Source organism: Cetorhinus maximus, chromosome 1 (assembly GCF_964194155.1).
Source record: "Cetorhinus maximus chromosome 1, sCetMax3.hap1.1, whole genome shotgun sequence".
Lineage (NCBI taxonomy): Eukaryota > Metazoa > Chordata > Chondrichthyes > Lamniformes > Cetorhinidae > Cetorhinus > Cetorhinus maximus.
The window spans coordinates 69,247,126-69,265,184 of NC_135879.1; the positions used below are offsets into that span (position 1 = coordinate 69,247,126).

Here is an 18,059-nt window from a genome sequence, read left to right on the forward strand (position 1 = left end):
CCAATGTTATGATGGATACCCAAAATTCTAAACAGTGTTATAATTATGACCTAATTAAGATCTGGTACAGATTTAACACCTCCTTGATTATTGTGCATCCTATGTCTCTGGTCATAAAACTTCACATTTTGTTCACTCGCTCGAAGTATTTCCAGCATTTTCTCTTTTTATTGCACTTTTGTTCGCTTTTCCATGGTCTTATTTACATGGTCTGCCACATTTGTATTTGCACAATTAAGTTACCCTATCCGCAATATTTCGCTTTTATACCGATCATTGGATTTTCACAAGCCTCACATCCCCTGGGGCCAGTATCCAGTCTTTATATCAATGACTCAACACAAAAAAGATGCCTAATGTGTTACTGAGTATTGCAACATAACTAACGTCGTCCTTGCCCATGGTGATTGGGCAAGCAGCTTCCTTTTTCGTGTTATGATTGGTTCTTGGTAACATCAAACAATCCAGCAGTAAGGCGGTCTTTGTTTGGACCCTGATTTGTTCAGGATCCCGTCAATCTCCGCCTCCTGCATTGTTCCGCCATGGCTCCAGGCTTTTGCCGACGCCTATTGGTGGCCTTAAATCAATATACATTTCTGATTGGATCACAATATCTGTCACTCATTCTGGAATCTTGACAGCTGGGCTGGGTGGTTGCAGAGCGAGAGACAAGAGAGGGCGAGACGAGGAGCAGTCAGCGGCGCGAGCGACTCGATACATTGCAACTCAGTGCAAGCCGCAACTGTGTTGCTCAGCCAGCCATGGAACAGAAAAATCAACTGGAAATGGAAACGTGCATCAAAGGTAGGCTTCATTGTCCATCACTTAACAGGGGCGCTGCGGTGAACTGACTGGGAATCATAGTTTGGAGTTAAATTACACTGCACCAATGGTCCCATTAACTGACAGATTCAAACGTGTCCAATTCTGTCATTTTTAAGAAAGCACTAAGGTTAGTACCGAGTACATGCGAAGACATGTGGGAAAAGATTCGGCCAAATCTGACTTCAGTTACTATGGCTTCGGGGGTAAGAGAGAGCTGTAACAGTGCAGTTTGACTTTATTAACTCAGTGTATTGCACTGTATTTGACTTACATTTTTCTGATAGAAAGATTGCAGGGTGGATTTCGAAATATGAACAAAATTGACTATTACTGACGTTTGTGGCAATTTCTGTTGTTGAGCTCAGTCTTTCTGTTCGCCGTTTCCGATCCCAGCCTATATCTGAAAGTTTTTTTTTAAATTAAGTGGTATTGCATGGTACACGCTGCAAATCAGAACCTATTAAATAGACAAGTCATCTCCACAACACATTTTGATGTAGTGTTTGTATAGAATTATTTTTTACTTCATGTTACAGTATATCAGACACTCATTGTTCTCTTCAATTACATTATTGTGTCGGTTAGCCCAAAAAGAATAAATTGATTGCACACTGGTAATCTGGATGTAAGGAGAACACTAGACAGCCAAACAAAGCATCTAAAGGGTGGGATTGTACATGATTTATTGTTTGGAAGGTAATGATGTACAGATCCAATCTCAAGATTGCTTATTGTTTATGCTGGGCACACACCCACACGCAGAGAATTACCCAGGGGAGAGAGGAAATCACCTGCCCAGAGGGCAGTTTTAATACACTGCTGCTTAGATTCCATGTCTTATTTCTTCTGCTCAGAGAAAGTGTCGATTGTCACTCAGCTCTGCCCTAATCAATCACGTATCCGTATTCAAGCAGCTTTTGTCTTAGGAGTTAATGGATGTATGTTAATAAATGTAATCACTTTTTGATCTTTAAAAAAATGGCCTACTGAGTATTTGGTCCCTTTTAGGTTATTATAACAGTGGTGTGCATTTTTCAACATTCTCCATTAGCTAATGAAAGGTTCACACTTGAGAAAGAATGGCTGAAGAAGTGTTTCTCCTGAAAGCAACTAGATAGCTGGATGGAATGCACAAAGGTGATCCTTGTGTAATGTAGATAATGGTATCCTAGGAGAGAGCCTGTGGTAGATCAAGGGACAGGAAAGATAAACAAGCTTTTTGTGTCTTTGGTGAATTGAGGCAAGTTTTCTTACTCTTCAAATAGAATTTATTTATGCTCAGCAATGAATCTTTTATTATGCATTTAAAAATATTTATTTATCCACGATAAAAGCTACATACAGGGTTTGTACAGATTCAATAGCACACCATGATTTTAAGGGTTTTGCCATTCTCTTTAGCATCTGTTAAGACATCATAGAATCTTTCAGGATACTGTGATTATTTTAGAATGCACACAAGATGAAATAAGAAATAGAATGATAAATATTACATTGTATAAATAAGTGAGTAAATAATTAATAAACAAATAAGGGTGTAAAGGAGGGTTGGATCCCTCAAAGATAGGCTTGCCACACTCTTTGGAGTTGCTCATTGTGTATTGATCCTCACCTTCAACCAGCTCTCACCTGTGGCTCCAAGTAGTTGTTAGAATGTGACGCACCCTGGTAAACCGCTTCGACAGGCTAGGTGAGGGTAGCCAGTGGACCTCCTACCCTCAGCGACTTAAGGATTTATCTACCATGGCATACGAAGACTGATTCTGGCAGACTTAGCTGATGAGACCAATCTAAGGCAGGTTAGCACCATGATGTGGAACACATAGAGTTCGACAGAAGACGTTCTGGTCACCCACTGCATCCATACCCACTGGACCAAGATAGGTCAGGACAAGAAAGTGAGGCTGACAATGCATAACTTGCCCTCCGCAAAATCCAATTCACACGCAAGTCATGTTAATCGTCTTTCTATCATCTGTCAACCATCATCTATCTGTCACAAGTCTTGTGGTAATGGGCAAGTGACTTAGCAGCAGGTATGGATTCACTGGGAGCTGTAGCTGAGAACCAGCACACGGGCAGTTCAGGCCATAGAGTCGTTTTTTACTGGAATGAAACAGGTGTAACATAGCAGCCCGCAAGTGACTGACCAGCCCTTTTCAGGACCACACTGCAGCGAGCGTCCATTTTCACTGTACACAGGTGACTCTCAAATTTTTCTGAGAGAGATCCCTTCATGACTGCCTGTTTGAGCGTTGAAACATTGCGATACTTATGAACCTTTATGTCATGGGGTGTTTAGGGGGATGGATCTTGATGTTTAGCTTTAAAATGATAAAACAGTGATCAGCCTAGCAGTCAGCACTGCACATGGCTTTCATTACAGAACATCCTGCCTGTCCCCATGCTTGGTGATGACACAGCTGATTAGATGCCAATAAATAGAATGGAGGTGCATCCAAGATGTCTTGTTGAGATTAAGGAGGCAGAAAACTGTGTTGCGATTAAGAGCTCATGCTCAGCACGCATCTTTAGCAAGAGGAGACCATTGCTGTTATAACTGCCAATCCCACTTTTTCTGATGACACCTTCCCATGCCTGGTGATCTGCAACAATTCTTGCATTGAAGTCACCAAGAATGACTTGGTGTGGTAGCCATGAAGGAGTGAAGGTCATCATTGAATTTATCCTTGACTTCATCAGGGTTGATTATGGTAGGGGCGCACACACTGCTGAGAACTGGTTGCCTGTTGCCATGCAGGGGGTGTTTAAGAGCCATCAGATGATCATTAATGAAAGCCATGTGCAGTGCTGACTGCTAGACTGATCACTGTCTTATCATTTCAAAGCTAACCATCAAAATCTATCCCCGTAAACACCCCATGACATGAAGATGCAGAAGTGTCTCAATGTTTCAAGGCTCAAACAGGCAGTCATGAAGGAATCTCTCTCAGAAAAATTCGAGAGTCACCTGTGTACAGTGAAAATGGATGCTCACTGCATTGGGAAGACTAGGTGACCTTCAGGGATATGGTGTACCCCAGTGCTCTAGAAGCCCTTTGCGCTACCGCTCGTAAGCGTCAAGTTTGATTTGATTAAAACAATAAAGGTAATCCAGAAACTGTTGGAGGAGAAGTATTGACTCAGGGTTTTTCTCGTTGACAAGTCATCACCATCCAACCAAGGTGCCACCGAAACATATGCAGGAGTGTCCAGTGCAAGCTCCGAGAGATGCAGTACACTTGACTGAATCAGAAAACAGATGAACTTCAGTGATATGCTGTCTGTAAAGACTGGAAGAGATTCTATAATGTTCTGAAATCTGGCTATGGGCCCTAAGCTACTAGTTCATCACCAATTTTTGGTGCCGATGAGTCAATACTGCTCACAGAAAAAGTCCAAATTCTAGAAAGATAGGCAGAGCACTTTAGCCAGATCCTCAATCGGCCTTCATCCATCAACGAAGAAGCAATCAACAGGCTGCCACAGGATGCCTTCAACTGCTCTCTTGATGACCCTTCCATGCTGTTAGAAATGAAGAATGCAATCAAACTCCTCTCCAGTGACAAAGCTGCAGAAATTGATACTATCCCAGCTGTGGTCTACAAAGTTGGAGGTCAATGCTTGGTCAAGAGGCTCTCTGAACTCTTTCAGTTCATGTGGGAGCAAGGAACCATTCCACAAGTATACAAAGATGCCTCCATTGCCCACCAGTACAAGTGGAAAGGAATTTCTTAATCTTGTGACAATCCTAGAGGAATCTCACTCCCCTCCATTGCTGGTAAAATTTTCACCAGAATCCTCCTGAGCTGCTTAGTGCAACATCATGACCAAGATCTGCTGCCAGAGAGTCAGTGTGGTTTCAGGAAAGGTTAAGGAACTACTGATATGGTGTTTGCAGTTAGAAAGCTCCAGGAGAAATGCCAAGAACAGACATGGACCTCTACATCAGTTAATCACCTGACCAAGACCTATGATACAGCTGTGAGGGCCTTTGGAAGGTAATGAAGAAATTTGGCTGCCCTAAAAAATTTATCACAGTGATGCGACAGTTCCATGAAGGCATACTTGCAAGCGACCTGGATGATGGTGAGCCTTCTGACCCATTCTTAGTCACTAATGGATTTAAACAGGGCTGCATGCTAGCACCAACCCTCTTCAAGCATGTTTTTCTCTACCATGCTTTCTGACCAATCTGAGATGACTCCAGGCAAAGACGAAGGTCTCCAAGGACATACTTTGCCAATTCCTGTTTGCCTATGACTGTGCAATAGCTGCCGGTTCAGAGCTGGACATGCTATGTAGCATGGACTTGTTCTCCAATGCATGTGACAGCTTCAACCTTACATTACTTCAGTTCTCTTTGTGATGATTGTATCAGCCTGCTCCAGGAATACCCTATCTCGAGCCCAAAGTTTCAGACTACGACCAGAGCCTGTCAGCAGTGGATGTTCACTTGTCTTGGCAGCACGCTTTCTCGAGCTGTCTACATTGACAGCAAGACGCATATAAGAATTGCCAAAGCAAGTGCAGCCTTCAGCAGACTTCAAGCATCAGTCTGGGAATGAAGAGGAGTAAATCTGCCTACAAAACTGAAAGTTCATAGAACAATATCCCTGCCCACTCTGCTCTAAGCATGCAAGACTTGGACTGTGTACCAGCATCATGCCAAGAAGGTCAACCGCTTTCACTTAAGCTACATTTGGAAGCTTCTGAAGATAAGATGACAGGACAAAATACTGAACACTGAGGTGCTCACCCGAGCTGACGTACCAAGCATCCACACTATATGGAGATAGTCACAAATGCGTTGGGCTGGTAATGGAGCCAGAATGTCTGGCAATTGCTTACCAGAGCAAATCTTCTATGGAGAGCTTGAGTCTGGGGTGCACTCTCATTACAGTCAAAGGAAGCGCTACAAAGACACTGAAGGCTCCACCTAGGAGTTTCCATATTGACTTCAAGTCCTAGGAGAAACTCAGCCAGGATCGCTGCACCTGGTGTAACCAAATAAAAATGGGTGCGGCCTCCTTCAAGAGCAAGTACATGTTGGAAGCAGAGAGAAACCATCCGCAGAAAAAAATCCCAAGCCAGCAACTCGTCCAAAACTCAGTCCTCTGTGACGTCCTGTCCTATTTGCTGCAAAATCTTCCGGGCACCGATACGCTTTAGCAGTCACCTATGTACCCACCAGAACCCTACCAAAGACTCCAGATGATTAACATGGTCATTTTCACCTCGAAGAATGAACAACACCTCAGAGGATCTGGCTTATAGGGGGATAAAGCAGCATTTTCCATCATAAGACACTTTTGTTGCCTTTTAGTATTTATCCTATTGAATGAGCCTTTGTCGTTTAAAACATTATTACTGGACTATATTAGAAGTCGTATTGCAGATTTTCTTACCTCGTGGTAAAATAAACATCACACTGCTATTGAATACCATGAAAAATATGATTCTGAGCAGAGGGACCTACAATTATCCTCAAACTCAGACTGATCTTGCTGAGTTCAGCGACTGGCTGAAAGTTCCTCTTCACCTCATTTACGGCAGCAATGCAGCCGGAGATGAAAATCGCTGGAAAGTTAGAATATTTTGGTGAACTTCCAGCAGGACCATGCCAAGGAGAGTGGAATTTTGCAACAGCAGGAACAGCAGGATTTTCCCACCTACAGCAGCTTCTAGATCCTATTTGATCTCTTTTGGACTAATTAGGAACATAGGAATCACTAGATAAATAAAGGTAGCGGCAATCTATTGCTGGTTACCAGAATGCTTCAAGGGTCCATTGTTTCCTCTTAACAACAGCGGGATGTCCTTCATGGGCAAGATGCAATACACGCTGTAACACTTTTGGGATAACTGCTCGAGTTCTGCATCAAACAACACGAGCTCATTACGTACTCTGTAGTACAGGACCAGTTCTTCCTCTGGGAAAAGTTTTCCCCCCGTTGGGGGGGGAGTGCGGGAGCGGGCGCGCCACCTCCAATTAGCGCCCTTGACTGGGTGCGCACTGCCATTTTACATGGGCGGGCCAATTAAGGCCCGCCCAGCGTGACGTCTGCCAGGAAGCACTATGTGCTCCCTGTGCGGGCGGTGGGGATTCCCTCAGCCGGGAGTGCGCTCTTTCGTGCATGCATGCGAAAGAGCGCACAGATCTCCCTGAGGCTAAGTGCTGCCTCAGGGAGATCTGCTTGAAATTAAAATTTGTAATACAAATGATAAAAAAATTTCCCTGACATGTCCCCCCCACCGTGACACTGTCACATGAGTTGGGACATGTCCATAACTTTTATTGAAACCTTTAATAAAAATTTAAATACCCTCATGAAACCTCATCCCGCCCATGGATGAGGTTTCATGTTTTTTCTGAAGCCCGCTGGGGCTCCCGGCCTGCCCACCAACCTTTAGGTTGGACGGCAGGTCCATTCATGACTTTAATTAGTTTTTCAATGGCCTCAATAGGCCGTTGACAGGTCGGTGGGTGCGCAGCTGACTCGGCTGCGCCCCCGCTGACCTGAAAATGGAAATGACGCAGGGTGACATCAGGAGTTCCATCCAACGTCATTCAGCCTCATTTTACACATCGCGAGCGGGCCCCACCCCCACTTGCCGACCGGAAAATCCTGCCCTCTGTTTTGCAAGGCCACTTGGTTTTTATGTACTGTCTTACGTTCTGCGCTGTCTGTCACCGATTCTGCCTTCAACTCCCCTTGGGTAACAGGATTTGCAGTCATGTGTGAAATCATCGCAGTCACTCAGTCTTCAATGCCACAAGTCGCTTTACTATCGCTAATGCTGTCTGTGATAATAATATAGCTAAGCACGTCAGTTACTTGGTTGTATGAGCCTGTGAGAGACCTGACCTCAAAATCATACCGACGAAGACGATCTGAGCACCTGTAGGTGCGTAGAGGTCAATAACCAGACCCTGACGTGGCTAACAATGTAGTCAGTGCTTGGTGATCGGCGCAGAGAGTGAATTTTCTACCATAGAGATTCATGTGCCAGTGTTCAGAAGCGTAGATGCAGGCTGGTGTTTCCCACTCTCCAGTAGAATATCTGCATCAGCTTCTGACAGCTGATATGCAAGCGACTGGTCATTCACTTTTTTTAATGTATTGTGAAAGTACAGTTCTATGACATTCCCTGACGCATCTGTTGTGGCATATGTGGGTTGAAATGCATGAGGACTAGCAGATACGCTATCTTCACCTTTTTTATGTCAAATTCCGTTCGCTGTGTGATTGTCCACTCCCATTATGCATCACTGCACAATAGCTTTCAAAGGGGCTCCACGATCTCTGCCTATCTCGGAATGAATTTGTGATAAAAGTTGGCAGTGCCAAGTAACGATGCCAACTCTTTCATGTTAGATGGGGTTGGAAGTGCATGAATAGCTTTGATGTGTGTAGGTTTACTCCAGCCACTGTCACTCTGTACTCTAGAAATGCCACGAATGTGCATTTATCCTTGTGGAGTATCAATTTATGTTATGTGAGTTGAGTGTACAATGTTCGTGTTCAATCATCACACTTTTCTTTGGTCCAAAGTACTTTTCAAGAGCACTTAATGCCATATCAAACATAGACACACCTTCTATGATCTGCTCAAATATTTTCTGCCCTTCTGCTCTGAGAAAATGTACAAGTGTCGCCTTCTTGTGAGTCATTGCTATATCAGGACAGTCCATCCTGGTAATGAGAAAGCAAGTCTTGAACCCCAAAATCTATTGATCCCATGGCATGGGTAAATCTCCCAGCAAAGAAAGGAAGGATGCTACAGCTGGAAAATGTAAACTATCCCATCCTTTTCACTAATTATTATGTTTTAAGTCTCAGAGATATGCAGAGATAACACACCAACTTCTATGTCTGAATAGGAGTTTTATTTAGTGCTTTAAAATGTCTGCTCTCATGCTTACTGCTTCATGGTTTTGGTTTAGTTTCTGTTTCCCTGTAACCACACCAGGCTTGACTAACAGCACACAGAATGGAGAAGAGCCAACAGATACACATAATCAAATGCTGAAAAATTTGAACAATTGAATACTACACCAGTCGCAGTCTCCATCCAGCTGCTAGCAGGTTACAACAAGCAGCTACTTTAAGACAGTGATTATGCTTCTAAAATAATTGCTTTAGCTGTGAACCACTTTGGAAACTTCTGAGGATGTGAAAGGCACTAAATAAATGCAAGTACTTTCTTTACTCTCGAATGGCACAATGGCAGTTACTGAATTATATTCCCTATAGCAGAGTGCTCTATGCGCTGACAATGCCCTAGAATTAAAAAATTTTACACCACAGAAGGAACCTTGGTCTATCCCGCCTGTGTGTGCTTTTTGGTGAAACTGTCCAATTAATCTCACTCCATGATCTTTCCTCATAACTTGGTATTTTTCTCCTGTGTAAAGAAATGTGTCTAACCTCTCATCTTGCTCAGTGACAATTTTAATTTGACAACTCCCAATCGCTGATTCCAAAACTAAAGGAAATAATCTTTTCTAATTCACCCCATTGAATTGTTAGCATATTTGATACTGTGCACTCTGTACCAAGGTCTATCTGACTATCATCTAATAGTGACCCTTGGGGCACACCACTTCCAGATGTTCTCTAATCCTACATTGGGTTGGTTTCTTTCCATGCTGCTACATTTCATCTGAAATGATGAATCTGAATTTTAGCACAAACCTTCTGTGAGACACCTTATCAAAAGTCTTCAGAAAATTCATAAGCACTATATCTACTGCATTCCTTTTTATGGTTGATTTGTAGTTTTTCTTTCAGCATCATGCAGAAACAACTTTTGTTTATTTACTTTAAATTTTGGAGTTAAAGAAAAACTGTTGCAAATCTGAAATAAAAAATAGCAAATGCTGGAAATGGACAGTCGCTAACTGAAAGAGGAAGAAAACTTCATGTTTTGGGAAGAATTTTTCATTTTAGAATGTGGTTATATATTTAACAATGCATTTAATTATAGTGTAAATTCAAGAGCATTCATACATCTATCACAGTGGTTTGAAGAACAAATCTTTGTTTATTCCTAAATGCTCATTGATGTCTGCTACCCTTAAAAAATGTGTCCTGTACAAATGCACAATGGCATTATTCCTAACTTGTATATTTACTACCATCATTGCAACTGTTGAGTGTTCTGACATCTGTACATCTATCCAATCATTGATAGGGAATGCAGACAATCTTCAAATGAATAATCTGACGGCCCCAGATACTATAGTGAGGTACAGCTTGCAGTCTGGATTTTCTGATGGTCTTGTGAAGCTTCTGGCTTTGATAATTGGGATAAAATGGGAACTTTGCTTGTTCCAGAAAATTTGGTGTCACACAAGCCAAAATAAATGAAAGCAGGAACACTCGTGAGTCTTGCTCTGGAGAAGTGCATTGCTTGCTGGTTAGACATTAAAATGACATTCACGGTGGAGCCCATAGTCCTTATCCTCATGCACTGAACCAACAAAGGGGCCCTGCCATCGATTGACATGTAAAATTGGTTTTAAAAAACTGATAATTAATTCTAAATCACACAGCTGGAGAGAGGAGATTCCAAATGATGAATGACTTGTGGGATTTAATTTACAGTCATTTATTTCAGCAGTACTCCTAAGGATACCTGAAGCTGTAGCAATTTTATTGCCTTTCCCCTTTTCTTCAGAAAATGTCACAATTCTGAGGATATTATGCAATTGTGACAGGTGATAATTAGATATTTTTAAATCACTCATTGTTAAAAATTCAAAGATGTTGTAATGAGCATTTACTTTTTGAAATTCCGCACAGCTTTTTGACTTTGAATTGAAAACTGAAAATATTTCCAATAGTACTTATGCCTGAGATGGATCTTGATAAGGCAGCAGGGGCTTTGCTTTTAAATATCTCATCTGAAAGATGGCATGCACTAAACTGTCAGCCTAGATTATCGGAGCCAAGCTAAAACCTGTCCAGTCATTTACATTTCCAGCAAGGAATATTGGGAAGATATCAGCAAAAGGAATGCTGACCAGCTTTTCCTCTGAGATGGTAAAACCAGTTGTGATGTTAGTGTTGTTGGAATTTTTTAAAAATTTATTTTAAATTCTTTTTAAAAAGATTAGTTATTTATTGAACAGTTCCAGATATTTTATTTCGTTACTTCTTCTTCTCAACATCCTGCTCTGCTGCTTCCTTTGCTCTCTTAGCACGGATTCCAAACAAACGTGCATTTGCACGGGCCATACGGAGTTAGTGCACTATAACAGTAAGGTTAGTGTTGACCTACACCACTGCTGCCAGCACTGCCTCCAATGGCAACATACCTGTAATAGTTTTTTGACTATGCCGAGCTGAGGAGCTGAAGCAGTCACTGCTGTTTGCTGGTTTGTATAGGTTTCTCCACCTATTGGGAAGGTAATGGCCCTTGACAAAACATTACTGTTTGCAACATCAAAACAGCTTTTGTGGCGGTGTTTGTTTAGGTTGGATTCTAGGAGACTGGTCTGGAAGAAGCCTGTTCACTGCAAGTGCAGCACCAAATCCAGCTTCCTTACCCTAGTTGCAGAATCATAGACCCATGAAAAATTGGGTCTGTGATTCTGCTGCCAGGATAAATGAGCTGGATTTAATAGTGTGAACAACAGGGAGTTAGCTCACAGACACTGGTTTCCTGAAATCCAACCCAAACAAGCACCATTATAAAAGGGCTTGAAACAGGTGCCCATGGTACTGGAGAAATTGATCCATAATAAAAATGGGACACATCCTACACCACTAAGAGGCGCAGAACTACTTCCTGAATTACAAATGCGGCATTAGTTATACTCAAAACATACAAAATGCAACAGTCACTTTGTGTTTTAGGATGGATTCTATTGTTTTAAAAAAAGCTAAAAGTGAATGAATCAGCCAAAAGAAAAAAAATCATGCGGTGAATATGTGAGTAATCAAGCCTAAATGGAAACAGCTATTTTCAAATCAGATATGATGAATTGTTTTGAAAAGAATGCTTTCAGCAAACAAGATTTGATAGGTTTATTGTACAGGAAACTATTTATTGAAAGTCTAAAATAGCCATGGACCATTTGTTCAGTAGAGTAGCACAGAATTATAGGAGGCAGGTTGAAGGAGGCACACCTGTGATTCTCCATGCAGCAATGTCATTGATGTTAACCTGGTTATCGGGGGAGGTGCCAGGGAGAGGCTTAGGGCAAAATCTTGTGGAGGCATCAGGGATCCTGCTTACTGGTTGAAGAATGGGCAAGTGACCCCTGCTGCCTCTTTTCACCTAACCATGTGCCAACCAGGCAGCGGCAAGGACAGAGATGGGCCTTTGTGAAGTGACCCAGGCCACAGGTAAGTAATGGGAGGGGTGGGGGAAGGGGGGTTTCTCAGGGTGGTGGGGTCGTGGAGAGAGGCTTTAGGGGGATTAACAGCAAGGGCAGGAGGGTGCTCTCACCGGGCCTCACACCCCACGCTTCCCAGTGTCAGGTGCCTCGATCAGGCACTGAATACTATTGATCAAGGGATTCCCCCCCCTCAGAAGGTGACAAGCTGGCCACACAGTTTTAGCTGCTGTGCACGCCGCATACAGCTGGTAGCTGGATGATGCTCTTAAGTGGCCAATAGGCAGTGGGGTGGGAGGGTCGACCATGGGCATTCATGCCCATAACTTAATTCTGGCGGAGGCAGGAAGGTGGCGGGGTTCAAGTATGTCACAATCCTGCCTAATGCTCACCCCGCCTTCAAGCTCACCACTAGAGAGGGCAGAAGATTCCACCCAATGTGGAGAGACGACAAAACTGAGTATGTGCCTTCCTTGGGCTACTTGACTTAGACAATATATAAGAGAAGTTCATTAGATGGCAGCTTGGTGTATTGCACAGAGGAACCAAAAAGAGGGGGTAAAGTAGTATTTTTATATATATATAAAAATGTATACATTTTCAGAAATATAAACTGTTAGTTAAAATTTCTGAATTGTTTTACAGTGAGATTCCATCCAAAACGTTTCTTCGTGTTACTATACTACAAAGTCAGGACCATCTGCAAACCAAATGTTATAGAGCTTGCTCAAATAATGCTGTCGGCTGTGATGAGGCCATTTCTTCCAGACTGCTGTAGATATTGAATCGTGGGTGAAATAATTTCCTGGTTTATTTTTGTAACGGCTTTTTCCAGAAAATCTGATTGGATAAAGATGCTTGAAAAATGCTAGCCAATAGCATTCTATGGCAAGAGTGCAGTCATAACGTTTTAAGTTCAAGTAATGTCAAAGGAATCTGCTGTCGATTAATGGGCTGTCTGCCTGGAGGGAGTGGCTTGGCCCATTCTCACAGTCATGAGTGGGAGGATAATTGGAACATGTACAGGGAGGACAGAGTTTGTGGAAAGTTTCTTACCTCGTTGTTTCAGAGAAGCACATGGTTACCATTTTTCCCCTGCCTGCCTCATCCCTGTATAAACATTTTTAGGACATACCTTTTTCAGAAATTCTTTTTGAACTTTAAAGAGATTAATCCAGTTTTGAGTGACTATTTTAAATGCTATACCTCTGCTGTGAATTGAAATTAAGGATGTCTGTTATGTGTGATGTAGTAGCTGTACTAGGGGAGCTGAGCAGGCTGATTTTAAAAAGCATTCAATTTGGTTGGGGTAGGAAAATGTTGAACTAATCTCTAATTAAATCTCTATTTATCTTTGATTCAGCAATGCAGAACATGGTTGGTGCTCTGATTTTATTTTCTTTAACGTGCACAGATTAATTTTTATCCTGTTTTATAATGCACAAATTTTCACGTCCCTGAACAGTGCTCTGACTGGTTGATATCTTATAATCAGTTTTCCTGACATTTCTAGTATAACAGTTGAAAGGTTATTTAACAGATTTTCAGCTACCGTCTTGTTATTCTGGGTGAGTAGCATAAATGTATGTAGATTTTTCTCACTTGTGCTTTTATACATGCCTTATCACTTCCAGACCTCTAATTAACTCCATGCTGGCCTCCCATTTTTCACTCAATACAAACTCCACCTTATTCTTAAGTTTGCTGTTCACCACTGATCACGCACCAAGACATACTTGCTGGCCTCCCATTTTCCACTCAATACAAACTCCACCTTATTCTTAAGTTTGCTGTTCACCACTGATCATGCACCAAGACATACTTATTCATCACCCATATATTGGCTCCTGGTTCCCCAATGCCTGAAATTTAACATTCTTGTCCTAGTCTTTAAATTTGTTCTCCATAACTCCTTTAGTCCCACAAACACCTCCCCTGAACTCTCCATTTCTCTGACCCCAACTTCTTGTACATTCCCTCTCTCTTTACTCACAATGTGCAGCTATGCTTTTGGCCACTTGGGTCCTAGTCTCTGGAATTCCTTCCTTAAAGCCCTCCATATCACTCTGCACACATAAATGAAGCCAGCCAGTCTCTTCACAGGATTTTCTTAAGTGTATGCTGGGTTCTCACCCCGAGAAAATATATGCATCATAAAAGGCATGTGATGTAGGGGCTGCTATGATTTCCCAGAGTGTGGAAGCATGGTGGAAAACAATTGTTAACCTATAGAATGGAAGTTGTACAACAACAGCTTTCTACCCCCCCTGACCCTAACCCCCATCACCACCCCTACATCACTACTGTGTTGTGGTCATCATTAGTCAGCTCTCCACAGCGTGGGAGAAACCAACATTGTGGATTTCCCATGACTTTCTGAGTGGCTGCAGATCAAGGAAGTCTTGGAACTCAGCCAAGCATTCATAATAAGTCCATTTGGAGAAACAGATGCCTGTTCTTCTGTTGTTGTTGATAAAGTTGCAAGATAGACTTATTACGAGCTGAGCCCCAAGATGCAGTAATGAATGAACCCAGTAACAGTCTTTACCAGGCTTTTATTTTGATTGATTGACATCTTTGAGGTTACAATATGTTATTCTTTCTTTGATCTGTTTTTTTCCTAGTGTCTGCATGTTTATTTGGACCAGATTAAGAGGTGTGAATTGGGGTAATGGTGAATGGCGTATCTGATTGACATTTTTATGAGGTTATAAGAGCAGAAGTTTTTTTCAAAGCAGATTTCTGAATTGGTATTCTTGCATGAGCATTTCAAGACTTGCCATTGTTCTTAAGTAGCTTATGGATCCTGTACTTAGTGCATACTCGGTGAGGGGGCATGGAGAGCACATGGGAAGTGGTGGGAGTGCAAGGGTATGTGAGGGCTAGAGGGCTTAACAGGCTTTAATACAACTGGGCCAAAGTCCCAGAGAACCAAGGCGGCCTTCTAACCAGCTTACCTTGACACTGGCCTGCCTCCGTGGCCACCTCCAAGCTGCTTCTGAGGTTGATGGGCTCCACTAACTCCTGCCTCTGCCTCCCTGGAGTGAAAAATCATGCATGCGTGGGCATTTATATGGAGATGGGTCTGTGGGTCTGCCGAGTTGGGATATGAGCAAAAATCCCACCCAATATATCTAACTTTTTCTGCCAACTGATATTTTCAGGATACCTAAGGGCAGGGCTTTTCACTCAGCGTGCGGGCACACGCCCGACACACCCGAATGTAAAATAGTGCGTGATGTGGCGGGCAAGCATCCCGACATCATTGTGTATTCGTGCAATATTTTGGGCGGCGGGCGCACGCGAGAGTCAGCAGGGCGCTTGCCGATGATTAAGAGGCCTATTTAGGCCATTAGTGTATTAATTAACCTGGATTTTTTGTTGTCCATCCAATGTTATGGTTGGCGGGTGGGTGAATCGGTCAGGTGGCCTTTGGATTTTTGAGGAAACTCATCCAAGGGCAGGATGAGGTTTCCGTTATTAATTTTAAAAATAAAAATGTTTGGGCAGAATTTTTATAATCTACATGTTTAGGTGAGTGAGTCCAATGTGTGGGCATTTTTGTTCTGCATTTTAAAATCTTTTATTTGATGGTTTTAAATTCTTCAGCTCCCTGAGGCAGCTGTCTGCCTTCGGGGAGCTTTCATTGCGCGCTGACTTCAGCGTTTGCCCTCCTCCCACCCCCACCCCGGCAACACTCAGCTTTTCAGCGTGGGTTTCATGCTGGCTGCCGTTAATTAGCCAGCCAGCATGAAATTGCGTTTGGGGGCCAATCGCGGGTGGTGGGCTGTTTCCCGTCCGCTCCCAGAACCCCCCCCACCATGCCCGCCTGACGACCTCAAATTTCTGCCCTAAGTCATGATTTGATCACATAAATTGTTGTTCAACAAATAAAATACAGATCGTGACATATAAGTTGACCTTTGAAGCTTCTAAAAATCCTTCCAAAAGCAGACTTCTACGCCAAGTATAAAATATAAACTGCTGGTGTAGGTGGTCACCATCTTTAAATGTGAAAACATTTCTGTTTACTGGTCCCCATGCGCAATCTGCTCCGCGCGGGCATGTTTTAAGCTCCTGTGCATCTTCTTGGCAGCACAGTCTGTATTGCCTGCTTGATCCCATGGCGTATAAGGCAGGCATAACCCTAAATATTTATTTCTGAGGTGAAAAATTGGGACTGACATATGCCAGGTAGATGCCTAAATATGTATTGTGTCCATAAACAGGGGTTGTCTTATACACCGGGTCGACTTTTATACATGATGCTTTATGGTACCTGTACCGTTCAGCCAGCACAATGTGTCAGGATGGTTGCTTGGAGACCAGGGATGATAACAGCACTTTGTCATCCTGGAGCAGCAATAAGTTCCATGAAGCATTATGGCCTGAATTTTCAGAATGGCAGGGGCTCGGCCACCACCATCCCAGGAGTTGGCAGGGAACACATCCCTGCCAATTCCAGCAGCCCCGATGCCATTTTACGCTCTAACGAATGTTGTTTGGCAGAGGCTGGACTTCCGCCCTCACTTGGGAGGAAGTCCCGCCTTGAAGAGCTGCTGGCCAACCTGATTGGCCGGCAGCTCTCCAATGCCTGCAGGCACAGCGCTGCAGTAGCTAGAAGAGGCACTGCACGGAGCTGCCTGAGACTGTGTTCTGGGACCTGAAGAGCAGGTAAGTAGCAGGTGTGCCAGGGTGAGAGGGGGGCGATCGGGGTCTCGGGGAGATAGGCTGTGGGGGCCAGAGAGGGCTGGAGGTCATTGGCCCCTAATGGGAGGGAGCCCCCAGTCAGAAGGGGCCTTCTGTTGGAGGCACCCACCCCACCTTCCCATCTGAAATTGAATTCAGTTTATTTCCAGTCTTCAACCCCCCCTGAGCTGTCATCCACCTGCCAGCCTAAAAATTGAGGCTGGGTGGGAAAAGGCCCTTAAACGACCATTAAGTGGCCACTTAAAGGCTTTGATTGGGGCAGGGGCAGGCTTCCCGTCTGAGGCCCTATCCACCACACCGTAAAATCACTGCCAGACCAGGGGCAGGAGGGAACCTGGAGGGAATCCCGTTGATGTAATTTCATGCTCCCCACCCCCTTCACCTCAGAATCTGCTGGGGCGGGGAGCATGAAGTTCTAGTCCAGGTGTTAGACACATCATTAAACATACTATTATTTTTCTGAAGGGCCACTTCCATTGCCTAAAAAAATTAGAGTCAGCCATACAGTGCAGCCCAGCTATTAAGCATACTACATAATTTGAAGCTCGTGAGGGACTGGAACTTCTGTCTCTAGAAGATGAAGATGGTAAAGCCCCGCAATACCCTCAACATGCCGAGAGTACCTCAGAGAGACGGGAGATAGCACAGGACAAGCAGTGTTTGAGATTCAGAAGGAAGTAATCCAAACTGCTTCCAGTAAAATGGATGTACCCTTTCTCCAGAGGCCACAATGCAGTCCAAGAGCCATTAAAAAGCGCTCAAATAGGAAGAACTCAAATCTGGCACACATTTCACATCCTTTCATGTCAAGGACACTTATAAAGCACCGTAAGAAACTAAAAAGAACTGACGGCCTATATTTGAAAGTATAGCAGCCTCCTCCGGATAAGCTTGCTTGCTGCTGGCACATTCACTGAATGGGCAGCAGTGCCCTCCCACCATGTTTCTGACTGACATCCCTCTCATGCCATACACATTCTATTCCTTTCATTTCTCTCATATCATCCTACACCTTCTTCCTCTGCCACCTGCCATTTGACCCCATGGCATTTCCCTCCCCCCACACGCTGTTCCCCCTCCAGGGTAACAGTTGGTGGGCTCCCCTTAGCTTCTGCTGTTCTTTTTCCTCCAACAACCTTGCCCCATCCCGCTGCTGTTGCCACCACCAACTGTTGGC

At 43.5% G+C, this 18,059-nt stretch overlaps 1 protein-coding gene across 4 annotated transcripts in view; it reads left to right on the forward strand.

Annotated features, from left to right (window-relative positions):
• Positions 1–654: 654 nt before the first annotated feature.
• afap1 (actin filament associated protein 1) overlaps positions 655–18,059 on the forward strand; it is a 284,152-nt gene continuing 266,747 nt past the window's right edge. For 2 of the 4 annotated variants that reach the window (XM_078542197.1, XM_078542224.1), the window contains exon 1: positions 655–804. In XM_078542197.1, the coding sequence (XP_078398323.1) occupies positions 762–804 (43 nt within the window). In that variant the 5' untranslated portion in view covers positions 655–761. The remainder of the gene's footprint in view (positions 805–18,059) is intronic. The other 2 variants (XM_078542234.1, XM_078542215.1) reach the window with 1 other exon arrangement.